At 53.5% G+C, this 26,881-nt stretch overlaps 9 protein-coding genes across 9 annotated transcripts; 6 read left to right on the top strand and 3 right to left on the bottom strand.

The window, feature by feature from the left end:
• Positions 1 to 194: 194 nt before the first annotated feature.
• On the top strand, positions 195 to 5,609 carry Z517_10599 (uncharacterized protein; the record flags this gene model as incomplete). The annotated part of the gene is made up of 2 exons (XM_013424208.1): positions 195 to 4,511; positions 4,590 to 5,609. The coding sequence occupies 2 exons, from the start codon at positions 195 to 197 to the stop codon at positions 5,607 to 5,609; spliced, it is 5,337 nt and encodes a 1,778-aa protein (XP_013279662.1).
• Positions 5,610 to 7,661: 2,052 nt separating this feature from the next.
• On the top strand, positions 7,662 to 10,510 carry Z517_10598 (uncharacterized protein; the record flags this gene model as incomplete). The annotated part of the gene is made up of 4 exons (XM_013424207.1): positions 7,662 to 7,859; positions 7,917 to 8,044; positions 8,104 to 8,486; positions 8,541 to 10,510. The coding sequence occupies 4 exons, from the start codon at positions 7,662 to 7,664 to the stop codon at positions 10,508 to 10,510; spliced, it is 2,679 nt and encodes an 892-aa protein (XP_013279661.1).
• A 1,036-nt stretch (positions 10,511 to 11,546) lies between these two features.
• On the top strand, positions 11,547 to 12,890 carry Z517_10597 (uncharacterized protein; the record flags this gene model as incomplete). Its single annotated transcript, XM_013424206.1, has 1 exon — positions 11,547 to 12,890. One exon carries the CDS (start codon positions 11,547 to 11,549, stop codon positions 12,888 to 12,890), a length of 1,344 nt encoding a protein of 447 aa, XP_013279660.1.
• A 237-nt stretch (positions 12,891 to 13,127) lies between these two features.
• Positions 13,128 to 14,246, bottom strand: Z517_10596 (uncharacterized protein; the record flags this gene model as incomplete). Its single annotated transcript, XM_013424205.1, has 2 exons — positions 13,128 to 13,280; positions 13,407 to 14,246. 2 exons carry the CDS (start codon positions 14,244 to 14,246, stop codon positions 13,128 to 13,130), a joined length of 993 nt encoding a protein of 330 aa, XP_013279659.1.
• Positions 14,247 to 15,246: 1,000 nt separating this feature from the next.
• Z517_10595 (uncharacterized protein) lies at positions 15,247 to 17,944 on the top strand (the record flags this gene model as incomplete). The annotated part of the gene is made up of 2 exons (XM_013424204.1): positions 15,247 to 15,381; positions 15,437 to 17,944. 2 exons carry the CDS (start codon positions 15,247 to 15,249, stop codon positions 17,942 to 17,944), a joined length of 2,643 nt encoding a protein of 880 aa, XP_013279658.1.
• A 110-nt stretch (positions 17,945 to 18,054) lies between these two features.
• Positions 18,055 to 18,546, bottom strand: Z517_10594 (uncharacterized protein; the record flags this gene model as incomplete). The annotated part of the gene is made up of 2 exons (XM_013424203.1): positions 18,055 to 18,411; positions 18,475 to 18,546. The coding sequence occupies 2 exons, from the start codon at positions 18,544 to 18,546 to the stop codon at positions 18,055 to 18,057; spliced, it is 429 nt and encodes a 142-aa protein (XP_013279657.1).
• Positions 18,547 to 19,551: 1,005 nt separating this feature from the next.
• On the top strand, positions 19,552 to 21,474 carry Z517_10593 (serine/threonine-protein kinase bur1; the record flags this gene model as incomplete). Its single annotated transcript, XM_013424202.1, has 1 exon — positions 19,552 to 21,474. One exon carries the CDS (start codon positions 19,552 to 19,554, stop codon positions 21,472 to 21,474), a length of 1,923 nt encoding a protein of 640 aa, XP_013279656.1.
• An 851-nt stretch (positions 21,475 to 22,325) lies between these two features.
• Positions 22,326 to 23,663, bottom strand: Z517_10592 (uncharacterized protein; the record flags this gene model as incomplete). Its single annotated transcript, XM_013424201.1, has 1 exon — positions 22,326 to 23,663. One exon carries the CDS (start codon positions 23,661 to 23,663, stop codon positions 22,326 to 22,328), a length of 1,338 nt encoding a protein of 445 aa, XP_013279655.1.
• Positions 23,664 to 25,104: 1,441 nt separating this feature from the next.
• Z517_10591 (uncharacterized protein) lies at positions 25,105 to 26,820 on the top strand (the record flags this gene model as incomplete). The annotated part of the gene is made up of 2 exons (XM_013424200.1): positions 25,105 to 26,241; positions 26,290 to 26,820. 2 exons carry the CDS (start codon positions 25,105 to 25,107, stop codon positions 26,818 to 26,820), a joined length of 1,668 nt encoding a protein of 555 aa, XP_013279654.1.
• Between the last annotated feature and the right edge of the window lie 61 nt (positions 26,821 to 26,881).

Raw genomic sequence — 26,881 nt, 5'->3', positions numbered from 1 at the left:
GCCTCCAATCTGTCGATAAAACTCAGCCATGCCCATTTGCTTCTTCACAACAAAAGATCACACTTACAACTGCCTCTCGAATCGCGTTTTTCCTCGCTAAACCCAACGCCTTCTCGATCCACCCCGACCCAGAGGTCACCTCATCTCCCGAGACCAGCGAACAGCCTCAGATAAATACCTTGAATACCTTGACCATGCTGTCCTTCAAGTGGACACTCCTTCTCTCGCTCTGGCTCGTCGCCAATGTCGCAGCCATTCCTCGCATCACCACCCAAGAAATCGAACTCTTTGTTGGCGCAGCTGGCGCCGTTACCATGGCAAGTGTTCTCGGTTGGCACCTCCTCAGAAACAAAAGAGCGGCAGAGGCCCCGGCCTCTGTTGGCCCCAGTGTTGTCAAGACAGTTGTGTCGAAAGGCAGCCGAGATGTGATTCTTCGACCGACGCACCCTTCGACTGTACCCATGACACGATTCTTCTCTGTCCAAGCATGGACCAATGGCACAATCATCTATATGGAAGAGATTGTTGACTTGCGACTCGGCGACCTCACCAACAGAAATCCCAGTCCCTCTGTTATTGTGAGGGAAGATATTTGCCTTCCTCATGAACGGATCGATCGGGACACCTGTGAGGCTGGCAACATTTCCATGGGTATCGACGTTGAAGAGCTTCCATCGCCATCTGACAACGAACCCTCTGTCTGGCGGAGCCTTGCTTCAAGCATGGCGAACATGATTACCCATGTACACAGCACAATGGAGCTTATCATTGAGTTTGCCAGACAGACGTTCTTCGCTGTCCACAACTTCCTGAACAAGGCGCTCGTCCCTTTCCTGAGACTGATACCTACCCATCCAGCACTGGCTGCGTTTATTCTGCTCGGCATTCCACTCTTGATCAAACTTGGTCCTATCGCGGCGATGATATGCCTCATATTCTTGCGCCGCTATGGTCCTGCCGCAGGGAAGAGAGGCCTATGGTTGTGCCGTGCCGCTGCTGCCACGACGGCGACAGTCCTCACATGGTTGTGCCGCGCCGCTGCTGCGGCGGCGACGACGGCCTTCATATTGTTGTGCCGCTATGCTCCTGTCGTCCTCCTTTATCTGCGAGACAACCTAGTCAGATTCATAAGGTGGAATGTAGAAGGAGACGAAGGTTCGGACATTGCCATCGAAGAGGCCCCTGAAGCACTGCCTGTTGACGAAGTAGTGGTTTCCCTCGACTCATCGACGGATGCACCACTGGATCCAACTCCCGCCACTCAAGTAACGCCGTCTCTACCAGAGACTTCCGAGAACGATGGCGTTGGAACTCTCATCAACTCCACCGAGGCAGAGAAGCCGGCCGAACAGGCAGGCCCTGTTGACACTCCAGCACACGATAAAGAAGACGGCCTCCTCTCACCCCCATTCGCCTCGAAGGATCCGCTACCACCAGACTTAGCGGGCGAACCGTCGCAATCCGACAGCTTACCGGTCGTATCGAATCCGATCCGCCCGAGGGACGTGGTTGAACATCTAGCGGATCGACCTTTCACCAGGCGTGACCCTCGGGCGAGATTGTCGATACTAACTGGTGCTAGAAATCCGGGTGAGCGGCAGCGACAACAGCTCGCCGAGAGAGCTTCAAGGCAGGCAGAATTCTCTGCTGAGGCTGACAGCCTGTACGCGATGGGCGGACCAGATAGGCGTTCTAGCCAACCTCAACCGGCTCGCATGGTCACAGAAAAACCAGGATCGGATAATGATGTCGTGTCCGAGAAAGTGCCTTCTCCGCAAACAGAGTCGAGCGTTGTTTCGACTCCAGGTGACATTCCTGTGGTTGAAGAACTGGGTGAGAAAGAATCTCCAAACATCCAACTTGGGTCGAATACCACCAACGAGCATGAAACCGAATCGCACGATGGCGCATCTTCACAAAGCCAGCTCGGATTGGACGACGTCAATGGGCATGAAGATTTGAGCGCAGCGTCTCCTTCAAAACACATTCCCATATTGGACGAACCCCAGGAGGAAAAATCCTCAAACAGCCCGCTCAGGCCGATCACCTCCAACGAGAATGACCTTGTGGGACCGGAATTCGTTTCGACTGAGCTTCGCGATGGTAGAACTTCGACAGAGACTCCGCCTCTCTTGGAGCCCAATCTAGATTCTATTCCTCCATCACAGGAAGAACAAGGTTCGGCCGCTACTTTTCCTTCCACTTTTACAGAGGAGGAGAGCATCACGAGATCTTCTGGGCCTGCTTTTTCGTCAGCCAGCGCACCCATCACGTCAAATCCAGCGGAGAACGAAGAGAAGGCCGAGGATGATGATTCCCAGAATCGTGTGGGAAAGGAAAAAGATATTCCTCCACGTGCGATGGTGGAAGATGCCGAAGATGAGGACGACAATCGACCTACCTCTACACCATCGACAGGCATCCTCGAAATGGTTGCGGATGCAGAACAGCCCCTCGAGGGCGAAGCCAAGCGTGACAATGGCGGCAATGAAGGACCACTGTCCTCGAGCGTGTCTGGGATTGATGCCCCAGAGGAACATCGTCAACAATCGAACGAGGCTTCTGCTCAGCGCACTGACGATGCATCTGGAGTCCGCGGCGACTCCATCGCCACTGGCACTGCTGACTTTGGCGGCTTGTTCGATTCCGATAGCCCCGTCACAAGTCCATCTACGCAGAGGGACGTCCATCAGTCCCCCGGCACAGGCGTACGTCGTCCCGGTGGACTTCGGACCCAGACTCAAGAAGCAGGAGTGACGCCCTCCCGGAGCGAGCGCGTCCGTGGAGTCACCTTTGCAACGGAGTCCGACGGATCAGTGGTGAGCCAAACGTGCCATTTCCGCTCAGATGAGGCGCCCGCAGTATTGCGAGATTCCATGGTTGTAGATGCGCAAGGCGCAGCGGCCACTGGCATTCAGGTGTCGAATGAGCAGCCAACCCCAGTCGTGTCTGCGTTCGCTGGGGACCAAGGGCAACCCCTGGGTGGATCTGGATTTGATTCTGCTTTCCTGAGGTCTTTACAGTCATTCAGCCTCATGTCAGAGGAGGATCAAGCGCGGGTTTTGGCAGAGAGCGCGCGAGGATCTGTGGATCCCCCTGTTGTCACCGGTCAAATGGACCCAGATCTCATGGACTTGACTGAAGATGCGCCGGAACCAGAACCAGAACCCATGCAATTCGAGCCACAACAAAAGAGCGTAGATGACATGCTGTCAACCGCCATGAGAGACTTATCATTAGAGCAGGATGCCGCCGAAATGGACTATGAACATGACGGCGCTGCGCATCAAGTTCCAGTTGGACCAGAAGCACCTCAGGGTCAATCTTGGGCATTGCATCAAGTTCTAGCTGAACTAGCAGCACCTCAGGGTCAATTTTGGCCAGTGCAACCGACCGTGCAACAAGAAGAGGTCGCCACGGGAGTGCCAGGATATGAGCCCGCGCGTCCGGTTGGCCTGTACGTTGAGGACGTTGAGGAAGACGACCCAGGAGCTCCCGACCCATACCGCTGGCGGGAGTCTCAAATGCGTTCGGTGCTAACGAACGAAGAGTTCATGTTGGCGAGACACCTAGCCGCGTTGCTCGAATTCAACAGAAGTGGAACGTCTGAAGTTCCCCAGACGGTTAGCAATCAACCTGCGATTCAGTCGACATTCGAGCCCCAGCCGAATGAAGGACACTTCGCTCAGTCAGCGATTCCTGGTTTGAATATCCATCATGTGGCGGACCTGGAAGAGAAACGCCGTCAACACGTGTGCGGTGTTAAGAGAAACCGGGAGGACGACCCACTGCTTCCCGGAAACGAAACCACTGGCGTACCCGAATTCCACCGAGCCACTCAGTATACAGGCACTGATCGAAAGAGATTGTCAATGCGGTCTCCCTTTTCCCAGTGCAACACTTCTCAGCTCAAAACTCTTTTGGGGAGCGCGTTGGAGCAGGCTATAAGACGGCATTTACCTCTGCCGGTGGTGAACCCGACAGCCCCAATCAATCCCAGTCCCCAGGGCCTTCAGGATGGCGATGTTCAACCAAGAGGAACACAACCTCAGGACAGTGCAGATGAGAAGGATCAAAAATCTCCAGACATCGTTTCAAGGGGTGAGGGTGATGCCGACGTCCAAGGAAGCGGCAGCATCACGGGCCAAGGCACTCCTGCCCAGGAGGAGAGAGGCATCCATAACCAAGGAGAAACAGACAGCCAAACCCCTCCAATTGAGGACGCCCTCACTGAACGTACAGTCACAGACCACGAGTCCAGAGAGATTGCTCCAGGGAACGCAAACCCGGTAGAGGGGGATTTCGCCGCGACCCTAGCCGCATACGAAAGGCAGCTTGCTGCCGATGCGATCCACTCAGGACAACAGCCCGAAAACAATGCCCAAGGGAGCGCAGACCCGGTGGAGTACGATATCGAAGCGCTCTTGCTCGAACACGAGAGGCAGGTTGCTGCTGAAGCCAGTCAGACAGGGCAAGAGACGGAAGACAATGCCCAAGGGAACACGGACTCGGTAGAGGACGATTTCGCCACGACCCTAGCCGCATACGAAAGGCAGCTTGCTGCCGATGCGATCCACTCCTGACAGCAGCCCGAAAACAGCGCAGACCCGCTAGAGGACGATATCGAAGCGCTCTTACTGGAACATGAGAGGCAGGTTGCTGCCGAAGCGAGTCACACAGGACAAGAGCCCGAAAACAATGTCCAAGGGAACTCGACCTCGATAGAGGACGATTTCGAATGGCTCTTACGTGAATATGAAGGGCAAGCTTCTGAGGAGAGTGACTCGGGGCAAGAGACGGAAGACGATGACCAAGACGACGCAACGTCGGTGGAGGGTGATCACCGCTCGATGCTATTTGTATATGCAAGGCAAGTTGCTGCCGAAGAGAATCGCTCAGAGGAGGAGCTCGGAGACGATACTCAGGGGAGCGGAGACCCGTTGGATGTTGATTATGAAGCGGCCTTACAAGCATATGAAAGGCAAGCTGCGATAGCTCAGGCGAACCGCACAGGCCAGGGTCAAGATGGGGTGTCCTCCCCTGATACTGATACCGAGCGCGTGTCGGATGAAGAAGACGGACAGGACGAAGAGGGTAGACAAAACCCTTGGGACAATGGTGACGATGAAGACAACAACGGTAACGGAGCAGAATCTGCATACAGTGGGAGTGAAGGATCTCAGCAAGGAGATGTGATTGATAGCGAAGACTGGAATCAGGGGCAGGAGGACGGGGACGAGGAAGAGGAAGAATCGAGCGACGAAGACTTCTGGGACGCGATGCCGGGAGAAGAAGACGGCTCCCCGTGCAGGGACCGAATGTTCCGCGAGCTCAACCGACTTCAGAACAGGGTTCCCCAGCCATCCACGATACCGGAGCCAAGGCCAAAGTACGTCGAACGTCGACGTTCGTCATACATGGAGCCATCGGTGGCAGAGCACATATGGTGGTGTGCCACAGACAGAGGCCGGGACTGGTTGTGGGACAATTGGGCCACTATCAGAGTAGAATATGGCTGGAAGATGATCGATCGATGCCGGGATATTGTCGATGAGTATGAGGAACAGCAGGCGCAACGGGCGCAAGAAGAGCAACAAGCGCAAGGTTGAGGGCAGTATGTTGCTGGCATACAGCCTGACGCAGAAACGGTAGTTGTAGTATACTCAGAGGATCAATGTCCACACATTTTCCACATACCTATTGCTTCGAGAGTCTCGCTCTCGCTTTTTTGGAATGGACCGAAATCGTGCCGACTCCGCAGGACAAAGCGCAACAGCTAGTCACGCGGCGGTTAGATCAAAGTGTACTGGGTACTGGTAGTCGCGACCATCTGCGAGGTTCTTTTCCTGCACCCCGGGATCTAAGCAACTGCCGAAGATCGAATGCTTGGAGATCGACTAAAGGAAGACAATAGACGAAAAATGGCTCAGATGAACAACCTTGTGCAAAACATGGAGGAGCACCCAAGGAGGAAAACTAATTCAATTTAGTCAGCCACCCACCTTTTGATTTTGATGGAGAACGTACCGTCTGGCTCATCACAGGCCACCTTCGGCAGACTCGGCCGAGTCAGTTTGGGCCGAAACGCAGATTCGAGAAGAGTCGAACATGACCGAGTATTGCTGCGAGAATGTCCATCCGAGAAATCGACATATGAGCCCACTCGGACCATTCATCGGACCCGCCGGCGCGAAACGTCACCGAATCCGAATATACACAGCACAGTAGGAGGGTGCCATGTCAAGCTTTGCAAGCGTCTGGGGCTGCTATTGGAGGACAACCTGCATGGATTTGGAGACGCACACGGATACGGAGCACGCTCGAGAGCGGAGCGGATGAACGGAGATTTCGGATTGAGTTGTCTTGTGCGTCCGTCTGCGTTTCGAGTGTGATCTGAGGCTTCGGTCAGTCGCGAGAGAGGGAGGAAAGAGGATGCAGGTCCGCGAAGGTGGTGCGAGGTGGTTCGAGGTACTGTACGTAGGTGCATGGGAGAGGGAGAGGGTGAGAGGGCGCAGTCAAAATCCCCTGGCAGGGGTTCCGTTGGCCATGACAAGAACAAGACCTCGTTCCCCCATAACGAGTACTGGTGACTGATTCGAGGTTGGTGAAACTGATTTATCTTTCCCAAAGGAGTGAGGTGAGAATTGCAAGCTGGAACTGTCGTAGTCTGATACATGCCGGGGAAAATCCATGGGACGAAGCGAACAAGCGGTGCCAGCCCGCAATGACCAGGCTATGATGGTGCCATGGTTCACGTTTTGCTGACTGCAGGCAGGCTCTGAGCAAGGAAATACGAGCACTTAACCCCGGCACTTGGAAAAAGTGATGGAATCGTGAATCAGTACCAGGTAATGGAGGTTGCCGCTGGCCTTACTCGTAGTCACTTTGTCGAATGAAAATGGCGGCAAATGGCTGGGGGGTTTTGAGGTCTCGGGAAATGCAAATACTGGTGCCTGGAGCCTGAGAGTTTGGGGGCTTCGGTATGACGCTCCCTTTTAAGCATGGGTACAACCCCACCATTGATTTCAACGGGCCCCCTAATACACACAGGGCAGCAGGTGGTGGCCCCCTGCCCAGTCACTTACCCGTGCCACCCTGAAACCCACAGGGCTACCCTCCATCGTCATAGCCGGCCGAGCGACTGACAAGCTAGGCCTGGTGCACCTAAACGCTGGGCGGGTTTGGTGATGGCGAGAATGGATCCGCATCCTTGCACCACTGCGCATCCCCTCGTAAATCGTATCTGGATCATGGTTCTCGCCGGAACTACTTGATACACTTTCAACCTTCCTGAAATTCCTGAATCACGACTTCATTTTCTGCCTGATTAATCAACTTCATATTCACATTTTCCATTCTGCCCCAATCAATTTTGTGCTGAGATTTGCCCATCTGCAAAACCTCGTCCCTCCCCAGGTCTCTTCCGTCGACTGTCTGCTCATTGAGTCAATCTTGTCCCATGCCCCAGTGGCGAAGGACGACGTTTCAGGACATTCGCAAACACAATGAGTGCAGTGACTTACTCCTAATAAAGCATCCGGATTTCCGTCCTCTCCCAAGCGGGTACCTGCATTCAGCGTAGTTCCACGAGTTCCTCTCCAGCCTATACGAATCCTCCTTGAGTTACGAAGGTGGCGGCGGCGTCGCCGAGAAGAGTGACCATGGACCCTCGTGGCAGCATTGACAGCATGGGTTATGACATGTCCCAATTCGTGTCCCAACAGCCTCCACAAATATTCGGAGCATATCACCCAGACGGCACTCCTATACCCCCGACTCTACCGCCTGGTGCATATTTTGGTGATTTCAATGATGGAGGTGCAGACGACAATGATCCCAAGCGCCGGCGCATTGCAAGGGTGCGATTCTCTACACATTTACCAAATAAGAACCGTACCTTCTGACGGTGGCTGCAGGCTTGCGACATGTGCAGAAAGAAAAAGATCAAGTGTGACGGCAAGATGCCCAAATGTGGTCACTGCATCAACTACAAGACAGAATGTATCTTCACACAGGTCGAGAAGAAGCGGAATCCTCCAAAGGGGTATGTTATTCTCGGATCCCACAAAAATAGCATCGCTGGAAAACTGATTGCCGTGACAGAGCCAAATATATCGAGGGCCTCGAAAATCGCCTCGGCCGCATGGAGTCTCTATTACGAATGTCTGGCCTCCTCAGCGAAGAAGATGTAGGAAAGACCGACTTGGGGACGCTGGAGAAGCGTCTCGCCGAAAAGGCCTCGTCAAGAGACTTCTCCTCAACACACAAGACAGACTCTCCGGGTACTGCGAAGAGCGGTGCTAATTCTACCGTGGCCGAAAATTCCCCCCGACCTGGCTCACAACGGGAATCCCTTGAAACCCCTAGGGACAATATGACTTCTCCGAGTACAGATGGTGATAGACCAAGCAGGGACGACGTAGAAAATCTTTCCGAAGCAATGTGCTCGCTTGTCACCAACAATGTTGGCGAGACCAGATACATTGGTGTGTATTCTCGTTATTGCTTGCCTGTACCCTTGGTTCTAACACGTCATCCAGGATCATCTTCGGCCTTCTCCATCTTCTCGAGTAAAGGTATAGAGTGGGTCAACGAAAAGACTGGGGATACTTCTTTCCAGGAAACCATTCAAAACGCTGTCAACGAAGACGATACCAAGTGGCAATACTGGAAGCCCGAGGTGTTTGGAGACATCTTTGTCCGCCGGGTCTTCAAACCGCTGCCGCCAAAGGAAGAAGCTTTGTCATTATTCAAGGATTTCTTTGAAAACTTCAACTGCATGTTCCCATTGTTCCATGAACCTACGTTCATGCACCTCGTCGAGAAACAATATTCCAAGGATCCATATGAAGGGAGTGGGTGGTGGGCGAGCATAAACGTTGCTCTCGCCATTGCCTATCGAATCAGAGTCATGAGTAATGTTGTTCCGCAAGAAGATGACCAAAAGGCATGGCTTTATCTCAAAAATGCCATGGGCGTCATCACCGAACTGACTATGCGAAACACCGATCTTCTAAGCGTTCAGGCTCTTCTCGGCATGGCTCTGTTCTTGCAAGGCACACCAAATCCCCAGCCGTCTTTCTTTCTGATTGCTGCTGCCATTCGATGTTCACACACGATAGGACTGCACAAGCGAGGATCGGCATTCAACCTCAACCCCATCGAAGTCGAACAGCGCAAACGAGTCTTTTGGATTGCATATCTTCTGGATAAGGACGCCTGCCTCCGGGCTGGTAGACCCCCTGCACAGGACGATGATGACATGAACGTCGAGCTACCTTCGGAGGACCCCCCGGATAACATTGGAAATGTCCCGTTGGCCGACGGTAAGAGTAAGATAAACCTCTTCCGCCTCATGTGTGAATTTGCCATTATTTCAAGCAAGGTGTACCGTCAGCTCTATTCTGTCAGAGCTTCCAAGCAAAGTGATGGTGAGCTTCTGAACACCATCGGCGAGCTCGACAAGGAGTTGGAAGCTTGGAAGGACAGCATTCCTCTGGATTTCCGGCCGGAGCACGAGATCAAGACGTCGCACACCCCGCTCATTCTACACATCGTCGTCCTTCATTTCTCATACTACAATTGCTTGACTACAATTCACCGGATGTCGGTCCATCACGGCTATTGGACCAGTCGACTATCGGAATATGCCATCCAAGGTCTCAATGCGCGGCCTCTCAATCCAAGGGTCTTCTCTTCTGCGGCCCTTTGCGTTTCAGCTGCACGGGCCTCGATCCACCTCATCAAATACATCCCACAAGGTGACTTTGCTTGCGTCTGGCTGATTTTATACTTCCCCGTTTCGGCATTGGTCACCCTTTTTGCCAACATCCTCCAAAATCCTCAAGACACCCGCGCGAGAGCCGACATAAAGCTGATGGACCTCGTCGTCAACTTTCTTTCGAACGTCGCGCATGACGAAGGCTCTGGATCGTTGAACCGCATGCTCACAGTGTGCTCAGAGTTTGCACGTATTGCACGAGTGGTGATTGAAAAGGCCGAGAAGGAAGGCTCAAAACGAAAACGCAGGCTTGTGCCTGAAGAAGTTATGCGCGTCAACCAATCATCCATGGCACAGGTTCAGGCACAGATAAACGGGCGCAAGACCGGATCTCGAAGATCAAGCGGTGCTGGCGCCTCGCCACGTACTACGAGCACCATGCCACCAACAACCACAACCGCCACACCTGTGACACCCAATGCCGGTAATGGTACAGGCAATAACATGAAGACTAACAACCAGTTCTTCAACATGCCAACATTCGATAATGATTATACTGACCCGATCTCGGCTCCAGGTCTGAGTCCAGACATGGGTAGTCAGCAGATGCCCAGTTCCACAATGTCGCCTCTCAATGTTGGGTCTTTTCAACATCCCTTTGTGCCCCAGGATTTGTGGCAGATGCCGATGACTTTCGAGTGGGATTGGGCGGAGACATTTGGACAGCCCACTTTTAACGACTTTATCTTGAGCGACAATATAACTGATGGAACGATGCCTCATCCGTGATTTATGATGGAGATACACTGAGCCAGCATGTACATGAAAATGACCTCGGTCAACCTTGAACCTACTACGGCGTTCATGGTGAGAAGAAAACCGCGCTCTGATATGGAGAGCAGGACTTGTTCCCGTTGGGCGGCACTGTACCAATACATGATACCCCATTCTTGCGATGCAAACTCTCTCTTGGACCGTTCCCTCCTTTTCCTCTCAGATACTTTCTGACGCTGTTCCTAGCGCTGAGGTATGTTGACCTTGGCTGATGTTTGCTTGCTAACTATTGGCAACGCTTTCGTCTCATTTTGCAGCCTGGGCTAATGTTCAAGGTATATAGACACCTTGGCGGCTTGTTGTGCTGGGTCGGGTCTGGCAGCATGATTTCAGCAATCAGCTTCTCGAATGGCTCTCGAGGCTATTGAATTGATTGGTCACGTTCAGAACAATCTCTTTCTCATCACTTCACGTTCGAAACAATCTCTTCTGCAAAGTCTTATCTGTCATAGTCGGTTCCCACTCCCACCTTTGTCTCGTTCTCCCAGTCCCTCGACATTCATCCAGTGTGCCCTGTCTGAAATCTTTCGATCTCCTCCATCGACTGACATCACTCTTCGTCCTATGAGACTAGATTTCTGCGTTGACCTGCGTTTCCTCAGCACTTCGCCGCCAAAGAGTGAAACACGTCTCCCTCCGTGAGTACACTGTTACAACAGCCTTTCTAGTCAGGTTTTTGCTGAAAAGATATCAGTAAGTACATCGCACGCCACCAATATTGTACCAGAGGAAACAACTCACACATCATTTCAGCCTTTGCGTCGGCGCCTTGTTTGCAAGACCTTTTCTGCCCGACATAGCAAAGGGGAGTTGCGCCGTCGTTGCCAACACGACTGGGTACTTTTCAAAAACAAAGAACTTCCCAGACAACTCTGTCGACTCATACACTCTCTCCATTTTGCCTCGACTAGACTGGGAAGCTCCTCACGCGTGGACTCTCTGGCTTTTGCTCTCAAAACAATCATACATACATCATCCTTGATCATCAATCATGGCAACCGACCACATCGTTTGGATGATGGTCTTTGAACGCCTGGGTCTGTACGATTGGTGGAGCGCTTCCTCCCGACGTTCCAAGAGCTCTGTCATCGATGCCAAACAAGAAGACTTCCCACCTAATGCAAAGGACTTTTTGGGGGCCTCGCTCTTTGCATCCGAGACATGGATAGAAAGGCAACGCTTCGTTGTACCGGAGTCGACAGCCGGACCCATCAACATCCATATCGTCGACAATCCCGCCCTCGTCAAAACATGCATCCCCCTGCCGGTCGAAGAAGGAGTCCTGCGACCAACGTGCCCGGTGATCCAGCGTCAACCTCGTCTTGAAATATCAACCATCGTCGGCAAGAGTGAGGTCACTCCCCCTTCTCAGCCTTTCGTTGGAGGCAGTCTGGGCATCATTGCTGTTCTCGGAGTTGTAGCAGCCATGCTTTGCTTTCTCAACGTCATTTATCATCGCATACGTGGATCCAGAGATCTCGAAGTGACGCAAAATGGGAAAATCAAGGATTTGGACCTTCAAATCCGCAACCTCAGCAACACAATCCAGGAGCAAGCCGCGAGTATCGTGGGCATGAATGAGACTATTGCATCCTGTCATGAACGCAACGACGGGCTCAACAATGAGCTACAACGTTGCATAATCAAGATGAAAGACGACAGTGAATCCATGAAGGGCAAGGATGACCTCGCCCACCAACAGCAAGCAATACTTGAAGAACGGGATTCTTTGATCAAGAAGCAAGAAGCCACCATGGCCGAACAAGAGTCCAGGATCAAGGAGCACCAAGACGCTTTGGCGCGACTGAGCGAAATGCAGGAAACTCTCCAACAAAAGGAGAATGAGATCAAAGAGAAGGAAAGCGCCATCGCGCAACTCACGGAGGAAAAGGAGGCGGCCTTGGAACAATCGAGCGTGCTTGGTGGCGTCCGAGACCGGCTGACCAGGCAGCTGGAGCAGGCGAACAAGGAGTTACGCTCAGCGACGTTCTCCGACAAGGACCTCTCGCGGCGCCGGGAGGAGATGTTGACGAAGCAAAACAAAAAGCTTCACACCTACACCATCCACATCAAGGGTCTCAAGGCGCAGATCGAAGGTTTTGGCCAAGTGCCCGTCCCGGCGCCGGTGGATGCCGCCGCGCCAAATCCGACAGTCGAAGAGCCGGGTGCCGCTTCTCCGACGTCGGCATCTGCCTCGTCCGTTCCCACTGCTCTCTGTCCATCGACGATAGAGAGCCGTTGGGCCGAGGCGGCTCCTCCCAGCCAACCTGCCGCATTTCGTGGCGGCTGGCAAGGACGGGGTTGCGGACGTGGCAGAGGTGGACGTCGATCGTGAGGTCCTAGTTGGAATGGGTGCGATGGACTGATTTTGTGGGGGTTGATAGGCAGGACGGCCAGGTGGAGGACATTGACTGTTATTCAAAGGTCACGCATCTCAAAGCAAGGCGTCGATAGGTAGAATGTATGGCAAGGACGGCCAGGTGGAGGACCATGGATTATTCAAGACGAGAGCAAGTCGATAATCAATTCAACTTTGCGTGTGTTCATGCCTCATTTTAGCCGCCATGCTGTCTTACAAGCCCAACCCCTCCGCAAAGTCCTTGCAGGTAGTACAGAAACCCCAAGTCTTTGCGCAGTTGAATTCGATACTCTCCTGACTGCTCAATGGGCTCGTGGTGGCGGCACCATCGGAGAGCAGAACCACGTCGTAGCCTTTTGTGAATGCCTAGTTGTCAACAAAACCGAGATTAGCCATGAATTGGGCCTTGGTCATTCGAAAAGAGAGAGCGAGAGAGAGGGGAGGGGGGGGGAGGGGGGGGAAGAAAGGAATGGTAATTCCACTTTGACCTACATCCTGAAGACTCCCACCCACACATTGATCCGTGTTCACTCCAGTGAAAAATAACGTCTTGATGCCCTCCTTCTCAAGAAACTCTGTGCACAAGGTGCTTTGACCCCAGAGCCCAGACATGCGGTTCTTGTGGATCCATACATCTGGTGGATTAGCCTTCTTACCGTCTGTCTCGTACGTCTGCTTCAGTTCCGGGGTCAAGTCGGCGTTCCACGTGTCACGCATCAGCAACCGTCCGCCTTGGGTCGTGTTGCCATCATCGAGGGTTACAGGGCCAATTTCACTTCCCAGTCCCTTGTAGATCCGCGGGTTCTTGCCCGACGTTTCGATCTGTGGGTCTGGGAACTCATGGCACCCCTCGTTGACACCGTGCGAGTCGACAGCTGCTTGCTTTTTCTCGACTTTGTCGTAGGATTCAAACTCGCCCGCGAGGACGGTTTCGAAACCAAACGCGCGGAGAGTGCCCGGCGGCATCTCGGCGATTTCTTGGTCGGTCAAACCCCAATTCAACCAGATGATGCGGACGCCCGCTTTCCGGGCCGCCGGGATGGCGTACTTGAGAAGCTGCTGCTGTGCGACCAGGCCCTTGGAGTCCTCTGGCCGTCCGAGTTTAGGGGAGAGGAAGAAGTTCTGCATGTCGATAATGACGAGGGCCGATTTCGGCGGATGGATGGTGATGGGGAGGGTTGTTGTCTTTACCGTATAGTTGGGAGAAGGCGTGGGTGAGGTGAGCGTGGGCGGGTGTGTCAGGTCGAACCCCGTCTTGGAGTCATAGAGCCAGAAGTTGGCATTGGGATTGCCAACGACACCCTTGCGGTGGGTTGGATCAGTATTGTTCATGTTTGAAGGGGCAAGTGAGGGGCGGGGTGGGTAGGGAGATGATACGAGGCTGAAGGAGAAAGGGGGTAAGGCTGCGACAAGGAGATGTAAGTAATTGACTTGGCTCAGTCTTGCAAACACCAGTGGCGGCTGTCATGGACACAGAAAGGACTGATCTGAAAAACAGATGGCGTTGGACAGATATAGGATGCACGACATGGTCGTATTGGTTTTTGATTCTGCCCTCCATCAAAGACACACAGACGCAGACGCAGTCAGGCAAGGATCCTAAATACCCCGCAACCATCAGAGATAAGACAAGGAATGACCTCAAACAGGAAGGAGCAGCTGCCGTGATACACTCTAGTTTGTACAATGTGCACGGTCATCTCCGTCTAGAGGTTTTGGTTTTTTGATACAAGGGGTCAGATATTCGCTATGGAGGAGCGTACAAAATGTACGTCTCTCTTTGATGTCTACCAAGTACTTGTAGGTATTGGTGTTGTCTTGGTAGTGAACGACGAGCACGCGAGTCAGGTACTCCCCATTTTGGCTTGCTCTCCCGCTGCTTTTTTCCGTTCTGCTCTAACCTATCAATGGTGACGTCAAATGCCATAATACGAGCCCAAACTAGCCTCACTAGGCTTAAACAGACATGCCTCCTTCACTAAACTGTTAGGCATGAATTCAGAGGCGTGACAGGCACTCAGAGGCACCGAGAGGCTCCCACTGGGCCGGACATCAGGCGGCACGGTGGGCGGTAGGCGGTGGGCACGAGATCCCTGATTATTCTTACCCCACAAATTAATTGCCTTCACACCCATCACCCAAATGCGCTCGTAAATAAATCGAAAACTGTCCACAAGACTGCTGCACTCCCACCGCTTGTTGAGCTTCCAGCAGCTTGGTATTCTTATTCACTTTGCATTGACACTTTCTTTGCATAGCGTTACTCACTTCTGTATCATTGTCTTGCTCTATTGACCATTCTCCTCTCCCGCATACCACTCCCGATCTCACAATGGCCCTCCTCCAAGCTCGGGTCAAGAGCATCCTGTCAGGCGACACTTTGATCATCACCAATGCAAAAGGAGCCGAACGAACCTTGTCTCTGGCCTACGTCAGTGCCCCGAGATTGAAAAGAGAAGGTGACGAGGTCGGTGGTATATCCCTCACGAGACCTACAAGGGCCAACAGCTAACCCTGCGCAGCCCTTTGCCTTTCAGTCCCGCGAATTCGTCCGCGAGCTGGTCCTCGGCAAGGTCATTCAATTCCAAGTCCTCTATGCCATTCCCACCACAAAGCGTGAATATGGACGGGTCAGACTCCCGAACGGCGCTGAGTTGCCCGATCTCCTCGTCCAAGAAGGTTGGGCCAAAGTGCGCGAGGATGCTGGGAAGAAAGAGGACGATGAAGACGCCTTGGCATACCTTGACAAGCTGAGATCATTGGAGGCCGATGCCAAATCTCAAGGCAAAGGTCTGTGGGCCAAGGGTGGTCAGATCGAGAACTCGTCCGAGGTCTCCGACCCCAATGCCTTGGTTGATCAATACAAGGGCAAGAAAATCGAAGCTATCATAGAGAGGGTTTTGACAGGAGACCGCTTGATTGCTCGTCTCTTGCTCACTCCGGGCAAACACATTCAAACCATGCTCGTCCTGGCTGGAATACGAACTCCTGCGACCAAGAGAACTACGCCGGAAGGGAAAGAGGTCCCTGCTGAGCCCTATGGCACCGAGGCACACGCCTTCGTGGACGAGAGGTTACATCAGCGCAAATGCTCCGTCGAACTTCTGGGAGTGACGCCGCAAAATCAACTCATTGCAAATGTCCTGCACCCCAAAGGAAATATTGCCATGTTTCTCCTTGAGGCTGGGCTGGCTCGCTCCAATGACCAACACGTCACCTTGCTGGGCAATCAGATGGCCCAGTTTAGAAACGCCGAGAACGCAGCAAAGAATGCCAGAAAGGGCGTCTTCACCGGCGTTTCAGCATCCAAAGCCGCCGGAGTGCAGGAGGCGGACTTCACAGTCTCCAGGATTCTCAATGCCGAGACGGTCTTCCTTCGAACTCGATCTGGGGACGAACGCAAAGTGACCCTGTCCAGCATCCGTCAACCCAAGCCTTCAGATCCGAAACAATCTGCGTTCGGCGCCGAGGCAAAGGAGTTCCTCAGGAAGCGATTGATCGGGAAGCACGTCAAGGTGAGCATCGACGGCAAGAAGCCAGCTTCAGAAGGGTTCGAAGAACGCGAGGTGGCCACTGTGACTGTGGGTGGAAAGAATGTCGCTTTGACCCTGGTAGAGGCCGGTTATGCGTCTGTCATTCGGCATCGAAGAGACGACGACGATCGCTCGCCCGACTACGATGCGCTGCTTCTCGCTGAGGAATCGGCTCAGAAAGACGGTAAAGGCATGTGGTCGGACAAACCCCCTGCAGCCAAGCACTATCAGGACTATTCCGAAAGCTTACAAAAGGCCAAGATGGAGGCATCAGTGCTGCAAAGACAGAAAAAGGTTCCAGCTGTGGTCGACTTCGTTAGGACTGGTTCTCGATTCGTGGTTCTTGTTCCTCGCGAGAATGCAAAATTGACTTTTGTTCTTTCTGGTATCCGGACGCCGAAGCCTGCCCGTCAGCCTGGAGACACCGCCGAGCCTTTTGGACAGGAAGCCTACGACTTTGCCAACAGAAGATGTATGCAGCGTGATGTGGAGATCGACGTGGAGGACACCGACAAAGTTGGCGGGTTCATCGGCACCATGTATGTTGGCCGCGAAAACTTTGCACGAGCTCTATTAGAGGAAGGGCTTGCAGAAGTTCATGCATACTCGGCCGAAAAAAGCGGACATGCAAATGAGCTGTTTGCGGCCGAGAAGAAGGCAAAGGAGGCTAGGAAGGGCATTTGGCACGACTGGGACCCGAGCAAGGACGCCGACGAAGACGAAGCTGAACCTGCTTCAAATGGCACCAACGGCACCAACGGAGAGGCAGCTCAGTCGACCTCAAGAAGAAAGGACTATCGCGATGTGATGGTGACACACGTTGACGAGACTGGAAAACTCAAGGTTCAACAAATCGGTGCTGGCACCGCAAGCCTGACTGAGCTCATGAATGCCTTCAAGTCCTTCCATTTGAATAAGGCAAACGACCAACCACTGCCCGGGCCACCCAAGGTTGGAGACATCGTTGCTGCCAAGTTTACTGTGGACGACCAGTGGTATCGAGCGAGAGTAAGGAGAGTAGACCGTGACGGGAAGAAAGTGGATTTGATCTACCTTGACTATGGCAACTCGGAAACCGTTCCCTGGACCCGGTTGCGACCGTTGACTCAACCACAATTCTCCACCCAGAAGCTCAAGCCGCAGGCAACTGATGCCGTCCTGTCCTTCCTGCAACTTCCCACTGCTGAGCAGTATCTCCGAGACACCGTTGATTTCATTGCAGAGCAGACGGACGGCCGCGAGCTGGTTGCGAACGTGGATTACATCGCTCCGGAAGGAACGCTGCACATTTCTCTGCTTGACCCGAAGGCGTCCAACAAAATCGATGAAAGCATCAATGCAGAGGTCATTCGCGAAGGACTGGCCATGGTCCCAGTCAAACTGAAGGCGTGGGAAAGACAGTCTGCAGACACATTGGCAAGGTTCCGAGAGCTCCAGGAGGAAGCAAAGAAGGAACGAAGGGGTATGTGGGAGTATGGAGACCTGACGGAAGACTAGCCGGGAAGCTGCAAACATTGGCAACGTAATCGACCAGACAAGGATTCATTGCCGCCGGACAGAGTGCAGTGGGCATGAATACCTTATCCCGAGACTCAAAACTATCAGTATCATCCATATTTTTCCCTCTGTTCAGCCCCCTCAACCTCCTTGACCCACTGCAGTCTATGCTTCACGTTCATCTCAACCGCCGGTACCTTCTCCAGTACGCTGGCGTCGTCAAGCGTCCCCACTTGAATCACAAGAACGTCTTGCGCCCCTAGCCCATGAGGTATTGCGTAGATAGGACTCCCACATTCGGGACAGAAGGACAGGGAAAATTCAAAGCCTTCATCGACGTGTTTCGTCTTGACCGTCTTCAACTTGCCGCTTGTAAGGGTGAATGCCTTTGCGGGAACGTTCAGGTTGAGCGACGCAACTGCACCGGTGATTTTGCGACAGGGCCGACAGTGGCATGCTTTCGTTTGCTAATTTTGCCCCTGAATATGAACATCTCTTTTGCATGTATTTAGGCATTGGGACTTTTTTACCATATCCGCGGCCTCGGGGTCAACGTCGAGATTGAACTTGACGTTTCCGCAAAGGCAACTCCCTCCGACCATGGCTGGGATATGCGTTTGTAAGGTGAGGTAAGAGAGAGCGATGATAGGTCTACTTTGGGTCACAACGTTGAATCGTGAAAGGAGAGGTGAAGTCGAGTCTCAATGTGAACTGCTGGACAATGAGGTGGCTTTGGGTCTGGAGAGTTATTCAGGCGTCCCGTCCAACATGAGCGTCACTCAGCCCTGACGTGTCTATGTCCCTCTGTGTACTGGTGTCAATCCGCAACAGCTTCGCTTGTATAGTGCGTCAGGGTCAAACATACCGGCTCACGGCCCACAAACTCAAACAAGCCATAACTAGAATGTTTTCGGAAAGTTTACTCTCGCAAGTTTGAAAGTAAGCCCTGTGGCCCTTCAAGCAGGGCTGGTGGCGCCTCTGAATCCCAGCCTTGCCGGAACAACTGTTTATCCGCTCATCGGGCAAGGCGCTGCACGCGAACGACACCCGATCTGGGGGACAAGCGAGGATCATGCCAATTCTACTCGAATCTGCAGGGTCTCATTACTGCCCAATGACCATGCCCCCAAGTCCGGCATCGCGACAGTTGTAAAAGCCAAATCCTAATCATCTTGCCGGCAGCGTGAGATCGTGTCTTGATCACATCCACCCGCACAAAGAGATCGCACATTGTCGATGCCCTCAACCCGACCGCGTGTGAATCGGCCTTGATTTCCGCTGGAACTTGCGCATGTCCCGTCCTGCACATTCCCAACCTCACCTGAATATCATCATCACTCGGCACCTTCGATTCTGCGACCCCTTCCCTATCTAGCGTCTTTGCGACTAGATGACGAAACCACTTGATCCTTTCTGGCCTCGGCCTTGTCGATAGCGATCCTCAGCTCCTCCGACGCAACGGCAGAAAAGCGCAAACACTTTGGCTTGGACATCATCCATTGCCATCACGGTTGCGGTGTACTGAGGCTGTCATACCCTGACCTCGGCAGCGCACAGCATTATCCTACCACGGACGGCTGCTCCAGGTCGTGAAAACAGTGGTCGCGATGTCCTCGGATGCAAGACACCCCCGCAAGAGCCTCGAATTCCTCGAAGATGGCAGGCCCCGGTTCCACGGCTGCTCAAGAATCACGGAGTATGAATACATGGGGAAACTGGGCGAGGGAACTTTTGGCGAAGTGTCCAAAGCGAGGTCCAAGAGGACGGGACAGATTGTGGCGCTGAAAAAGATCTTGATGCACAACGAGAAGGATGGATTCCCCATAACCGCACTGCGGGAGATTAAGTTGTTAAAACAACTCGACCACATCAACGTCTTGAAGCTGGCAGAGATGGCCGTCGAGCGACCCAAGAATGCGAGCAAGAAAACGAGCATGTTCATGGTGACACCGTACATGGACCACGATCTATCAGGACTCCTGGAAAACCCCGATGTCAATTTCACCACGCCGCAGATCAAGTGCTACATGAAGCAACTCCTCGAAGGCTGCGCATATCTCCACGAGAACAGAATCCTCCATCGAGACATGAAGACTGCCAACCTGCTCATCAATAATCGAGGCATCCTCCAGATTGCGGATTTCGGGCTCGCGCGTCCTTATGACGACGAGCCTCCCAAGCCAGGTCAAGGAGGCGGAGAAGCCACCCGAGAATACACTACTTTGGTTGTGACACGATGGTATCGGCCACCAGAACTGCTGCTCCAATTGCGCAAGTACACCACTGCGATCGATATGTGGGGAGTGGGCTGTGTCTTTGGCGAAATGTTCAAACACAAGCCCATCTTGACCGGAGACAGCGATCTGAATCAGGCCAGATTGATCTTTGAGCTGCTGGGATCCCCTACAGAGGAGAATATGCCCGGCTGGCGAGAACTTCCTGGCGCTGATGCTATCCTGGAATTTGAACAAATGCCTCCCACGCTCACCCGTCAGTTCCGCGACCTCGAGCCTCTAGCGCTCTCGCTGCTGAGCGAGCTTCTGAAGTTGGATTGGCGAAAACGAATAAACGCCATCGACGCCCTCAAACATCCTTACTTTCACTCTGCACCCTACCCAGCTAGACCCGAAGAGTTACCCTCATTTGAAGAGTCACATGAGTTGGATCGAAAGAAGTTCAGAGACCAAAGAACGAAACGACCGCCTGCACCAGCTGGTGGCTCTGTAGGTATCGGCCCGCAGGGAGAATGGGGTATCAGCGGGAGGCCGCTCCCACCATATGAAGGAATGCGTGGTGGCGGCCCACCTCCTGGTGCTCGTGCGCCGGGTGGCAGACCACCATACGCCAACGGCCACAACAACAACCAACCCTACAACAGACGACCACCGGGTCCACCTCCTCAGAATGGTGCTTACGGCGGCGGCGGTGACTATCGAGGTGCGAATCCTTATCCTCCGCATCGTGACATGCCACCCTACGACCAAGGTCATCGTCCGCCTTATGATGACTCGTACCCGCGACGACCCCCTGGCGATCATACAATGCCACCACGATTACCACCTACAGAAGTCGACTCGTATCGCCATGGGCCTCCAGAAGTTCCCCCTTATCGTGATGACGGGCGCGGTCCACCCCTACCAAGATCTCGAGCCCCTCCTGCCACTGGTGGAGGTGCCGGCGGTCCTGCAGGTGGTGGTAATCGTGACACATATATTCCTCCATACTCGAGTGCCGACCCTCATGCCGCTCCGCCGAAGCACCGACGCAGGGACGATCGGCCTGGGTACCGTGATGGACCCCCTGACTATGGTGAACCGATACGCTATGAGGAGCCGAGTGGGAGGGAACCAGCAGACAGAGATCGTGACCGGGAGCGAAGGCCAAGAAGTCGAAGTCCCGGGCGGGACTGGGAACGCGAGAGGGATGGGCACCGGGATAGGAGAGACAGAGACCGAGACATGGGAAGAGACTACAGGGAGCGAGATAGGGACAGAGGTGGATATGGTGGACAAGACCCGTATCGTCGATAGGAACGACGAAGCTTGGGATCTGGTGGTGCTGGCATAAGCACCGGGAGGAAGGACGCCCTTGCAGATTACCACCGCGTCCTGCACAGTCGTGCGGTGCATTACCACACCCCACAATGGCAATAACGGCATTGGGATCGAACGGATTAAGATGATGACGAGAATGGGGATGAATGGATGCCTCTTGCATTTGCATAGCGAACGGCGCTGCGGGATTGGTTGAAACAGGGGGAAAGGCAGGCACAACAAACTCGACCACAGGGCGCAGCATTTAATGGTCTCTGCCACTCATACCGCATGGCGTTCACTTGGGTTGATGAAGGGCGCAAGGGCAAAAATCCAGGTTGCTGATGTGGGAAATCTCCAAAGCTGAGGTTTTCGGAAAAAGCAAAACAAACAAACAACCATGATACCCCCCCCCCCCCCCCCGATCGAGTTCTTTTCATGTCCAACCCCCCCCCCCGGGCCAATAATTTTTATTTTTCCACGGTCGAAAGATTTTTGCTTGTGGGAGATCGACAGAGAGAGCGGGTTGAAAGGATGATGGGAGGGAGGGAGAGAGGGAGAGGGGGAGCTTCTTGGTGTGTTTTCTTTCCGCCCTTTTTTTTAAGTGACGAGAGAAAATACCTATATACTTGGCTATAGCTTTGAAGATCCAATCAAGATTTCAAGAAATAAATTTATTCTCGAAAGACTTTTGAGACATTCATGTTGAGTAAGAGACAAGAGACAAGAGCATATGCATATCGAGAGAGGATAGATAGAGGACACGCACACGAATACGGATACGTCCACATATGTATGTATGTATACCGCTGCCGAAGAATGCGAAGAATGCAAAGACTCTACATATTTCACGTCAAGCCGGCGAACAAGTCGTCGATGGCGTTCTTCTTGCCTTTCCCACTGCTCTTTTTGGTCCTGCTGCTGCTGCTACCGCTGTTACCGCTGTTGTCTCTGGTCTTGGTCTTTCCTTTGACTCTCGTCTCCTTGGCGGCGCGGGTCGTCTGTCCTTGTGTCTCTTTGAGGAAGGTGGTTCTTTCTGTCAATTCAGGACCGGCCGCTCCACCAACAACACGACTGGAGTCGTGGGATGTAGTATCGGTGGCCGGACCCCTTTGGGGAGCTGTAAGAGGTGCTGATGGTGAGGATGATGGTGCTGCTGATCTCTCGGCCTTGCGCTTGGGGTTTTTCGTGTCTGTTCCAGCGACGCGATCGGGGGCAGAACCCGCCATGACCACTGCTCGTTCTTCCTCTCTGACAAGCGTTGCATCTCGGTCTGGAGCTCCGTCGGGCCACGTGCGGGTGGTAGGGCGGCTCGGCTGCAGGTCCTGTTGATGGTCACGTCGCTTTCGCTCAATCACTTCTCCCAAGTCGTCGCTGTCATAGGTCCTCTCCACGATCTCACCGCTCTGCAGACCCGTCACTCTGATGCTCTTGGCCGTGAGACTTCTCGCCTGGGTGGTCGCCGTATCGGATTGGCCCCCTTTTGTGGTGGTAATCACCTTTCCTCGCTGCTCAATTTGCTCATGCGGGTTTGGAGTCGGCAGACCCACGCTGCTCACCACGTCGGCCAAGAGGCCTACCAACACAATTCCCAGGTGCGCGAATTGAGAGTCGCTCACTAGTCCCGAAAAGCCAAGGTAAGCCCTCGGCACCAGGGTCTGACGGGCCCAGTCGGCCCAGATCTCTTTTTCCCTGCGAAGTTGCGTCTCGCGTTCGAACCTTTCCCTCGCGGCTTTTGCGTTGGCGGTGTCCTGGCCGATTCGGCCCCTCAGTGACAACTCCTCCTGCTCGATGAGGACAAGCCGGGAGACTGCTTTCCTCAACATCGATAGGGATTTCCACCACGGTTGTGTCCGGTGCTGATTCTTGTTACGGATCCAGATTTTGTCGAGGATGGATTTGGCGAATGATAGCGTGAAATTCGGCGCCCCGTTGGATGTCCCTGGAGGAGTGGAGAGACCAGTCTCAGGTTTTGCCTGGCCAATCTGGTGACGGAGATCTCGTGGTGGGTGAGGGCCGAGGCGTCTCTTTCTGGGCATCCTTCTTGTATCTTTGGCTCGAGATCGGCCTTGTGCCTGAACGTGGCTCCCACGCTGGGGGTGTGATAGTTTTCGCCGCTTTGACTTCGCCATGTCCGCATCTGCTATTGAAGAACGACGAGCATCGGGTTGCTGGTTCTGACCCATCTTTTCACATCCTAAACACATCCGCGTTTCGGGTCGTCGGATTAGCGCACTCTAAAGCGGCCGCTGGTCTGGGCTCTATTATGACGCTCAACAAATGATACAAGAATAATCAGTTGAGAGGTGTAGAGTGCCACCTTTCCAGATGGAGAAAAGGGAAAGATGGAATGGGATCAAAATGCAAGGCTTAGCGTGTCTATTTTGGCATATTGAGCTAGTGCAGAAACAGTTAGTAGTCTTCATAGACTAGTACAAAACAAGACTGGTCTGTCTTGGCCTGGCCACTTGCCTGTTTTGTGATCCATCGTCTTTCTTTCCACGACTTCTTCCAGCAACTACAATCAGTCATTCAGTCACCGCCTTGGCCTCGAGGTACAGCAAGTCATGACCTGCTACCCTGCGATATCAAAGCAATCGACACCAAAGATCTCCCGGCTATGTCTGACCGCCGTTTATGAGAAAGCCGGTAGCGAATACGCACTGCGCTGTGGCCTTACTTACTACATCTGTCAGCTTACTTTCACTGCCCGACGCCCCGACACAATAAAAGCTTGAGCAGATTGCGCTAGGATATAGAGCAAGATTCGCGATGCTGCTTTCAGTTACCGCGCCCAGGCTCCCAAACTCGGGATGGTGTGGAGTGACTCGTGGGATGCTTGTGAGATCTCGGATCCTTGTATCCGTCGGCCACCCAAACGCTTCCCGATGTTTCTTTTTGAGGGAGATGCCTCCACCGGTCAAACTCACTAGGTACGTCCTTTTGACCATCGACTGAGCCCCAGACGTGTCGGCCCAGCAGAGGATCCCTGTCGTTATAGTCGAGGAGACCGATACTCCGATGACCAGGTATTTGCTCATCTTGTCTAAATCATCCGTGGGATCATGGACAAGGCCGGGGCCTCCGCACTGTCACCTCAGCCGACACCAGGTCCACAGACTGTCTCGTTCTCTTCTCTAAACGTTCAAGTCCGAGGGAGCGAACATGTCCTTGAACAGGAAATTGCAAATTCAACCCCGGTGGTTGGTCGGAGTGGTTGCCTATGCATCCTGCATGGGTCATTGCCCATTGCGGCCAAATCTGCTAGCACATGTGAGTTGGAGCAATGCGCACTGGCTTGACCAGAAGAATCAGGCCATGAGCCAATGTACCCTTCTGAGAATATGACTTCCCAAATTAAATTATACGAGCAACAGCCTCCACCAGACGCCTCCCAACCGATAATGACTTGTTTCAACGCGATTCCCAATCCCTCAGCCTTCTTGCTTATGTTGGCCGAATCAGTCACGAAAGAGGATTTCCCAAGATCTGTTGTACCTAGATATATTGCCATAGGTCCTCTGCGCCATTTTTGTCTCTTGTCTCACTTCCATCCAAACACTCTGTCCTACAGCCTTTTTCATCTGTCCGACAGATATACCGGAATAATACCTTTTCATCCCCAACATGCGGAGGACTAATAACATAGGCGTTCTGGCCCTGGGGCTGGCGTCCTCCATCCAAGGAATTTCAGCAGGTCCGACGTGGCCGTCCGCATACGATGAGATCGAGGACCTCATGTTCCTGAACAACGGGTACAACGCCCGAGAGTTTCCTATACTCCTGCAACCGTGCACCATCGCCAAGGAGCCAGGTCACTCAATCGCTGCTGGTCTCATCCGCACAGCGTTCCACGACATGGCCCCTCATGATGCCTCGACCGGAGTGGGAGGTGTCGACGCCTCGATCGGCTTTGAGCTGGATTCGAACATCTACCCAACCAACACCGGCATTGCCTTCAACAACACTCTGCACTTCTATTCTCAGTTCTTCAGCAGCCGAGCCCCTATGGCTGATCTGATCAATGTCGGGCTCTATCAGGCGGTGAGGGCATGTGGTGGTCCGATTGTGCCCGTGCGAGCTGGACGTGTCGACGCCACCGGTCCTGGTCCGGTTGGTGTTCCTCAACCCACCGATCCCATGCCGCAGATGATTGGAGAATTCAGACGCATGGGGTTCAGCCCCGAGGAGATGGTTGCGATGGTTGCCTGTGGTCACAGCATTGGTGGTGTCCATTCTGAAGAGCATCCCGACATTGTGCCTCCGGGCAGCACGCCGCTCGGTGTCCAGGACTTGGATTCGACCAACGCCACCTTCGACAACGCCGTTGTCACCGAGTATCTCGATGGCACAACCAGAAACCCTCTTGTCGTTGGCGCCAATCCCAAGGCTTACTCTGACGGACGCATCTTTGGTCTCAATGACCGCCAGACGGTGTCTGGCTTGGCCGATCCCTACGCCTACGCCAATGCTTGCTCGGGTATTTTCGCCAAAATGATCAACACTGTCCCTGCTGGCGTGCAGTTGTCTGATGTCATTGCCCCCTATGAGCTCAAGCCGTCGAACCTCCAGCTCAACGTTGCCGCCGACGGACAAAATCTCCAGTTCACGGGCGAGCTGCGCATCCACACCAACAGTCTCCCATCGTCCAGCATCTCCAGCGTCCAAGTTGTCTACAAGGACCGGACTGGAGCAGCAAGCGATGGATACACCATTCAGGCGTCAGTTTTGGGCGATGCCAACGGTTTCGACGACACATTCACCGTAAGTTCAGTCTACTCTTGGAAGTTGTGATGCTAACACGTCTCCTAGTTCTACGGCTTTGAGGGAACGATCCCAGCTTCGACCTCGATTTCATCCTTTACCGTTATTGTCTCTCTCACCAGTGGCTCCACCCAGACCTTTGATAACAACGGACAAGGCTACGCGATCTCGGACAAGATCTTTGCACAAACCTCGTACTCTTCCCTCGCTGCCGCAGACGCCTCCGGTAACCAACAATTGACTGTTTACGCTGCTGCCCGCACTGGTGAGACCTACGACCCAGTCACCCTGTCGGTTGATCTGATCAACCCAATCACGTACAACGACCTACCCACCGTCAGCAGTGTCCCAACGCCCATGACGAGCGTATGCGCCGGCCAGTACTATACCTTTTATTCCGCCACGTTTGGTGTGCCCGCTGCTGGCGCCAACTTTACGAAATACGACGTGAGCACGAGCTCCAATGAGGAGACCGTCTTGGACAGTTTCAAGAGCCTTGCCGGACTTCCTCTCACGGCCAGCGCGTCGCCGTCGTGTAGCGGCTCGTGGAACAAGAGGGCCGTCAACTTCAGCGCGTAAAGCTGCCGTGCTGTGTTGTGTTGTGGTGTAATGTGAAGCGAGGCGCGAGGAACCTCTAATA

This window comes from Fonsecaea pedrosoi (assembly GCF_000835455.1).
Source record: "Fonsecaea pedrosoi CBS 271.37 unplaced genomic scaffold supercont1.7, whole genome shotgun sequence".
Taxonomy (NCBI): domain Eukaryota; kingdom Fungi; phylum Ascomycota; class Eurotiomycetes; order Chaetothyriales; family Herpotrichiellaceae; genus Fonsecaea; species Fonsecaea pedrosoi.
Note: the sequence above shows the minus strand (reverse complement) of the source record. Positions and strands in the feature narration are given on the sequence as shown.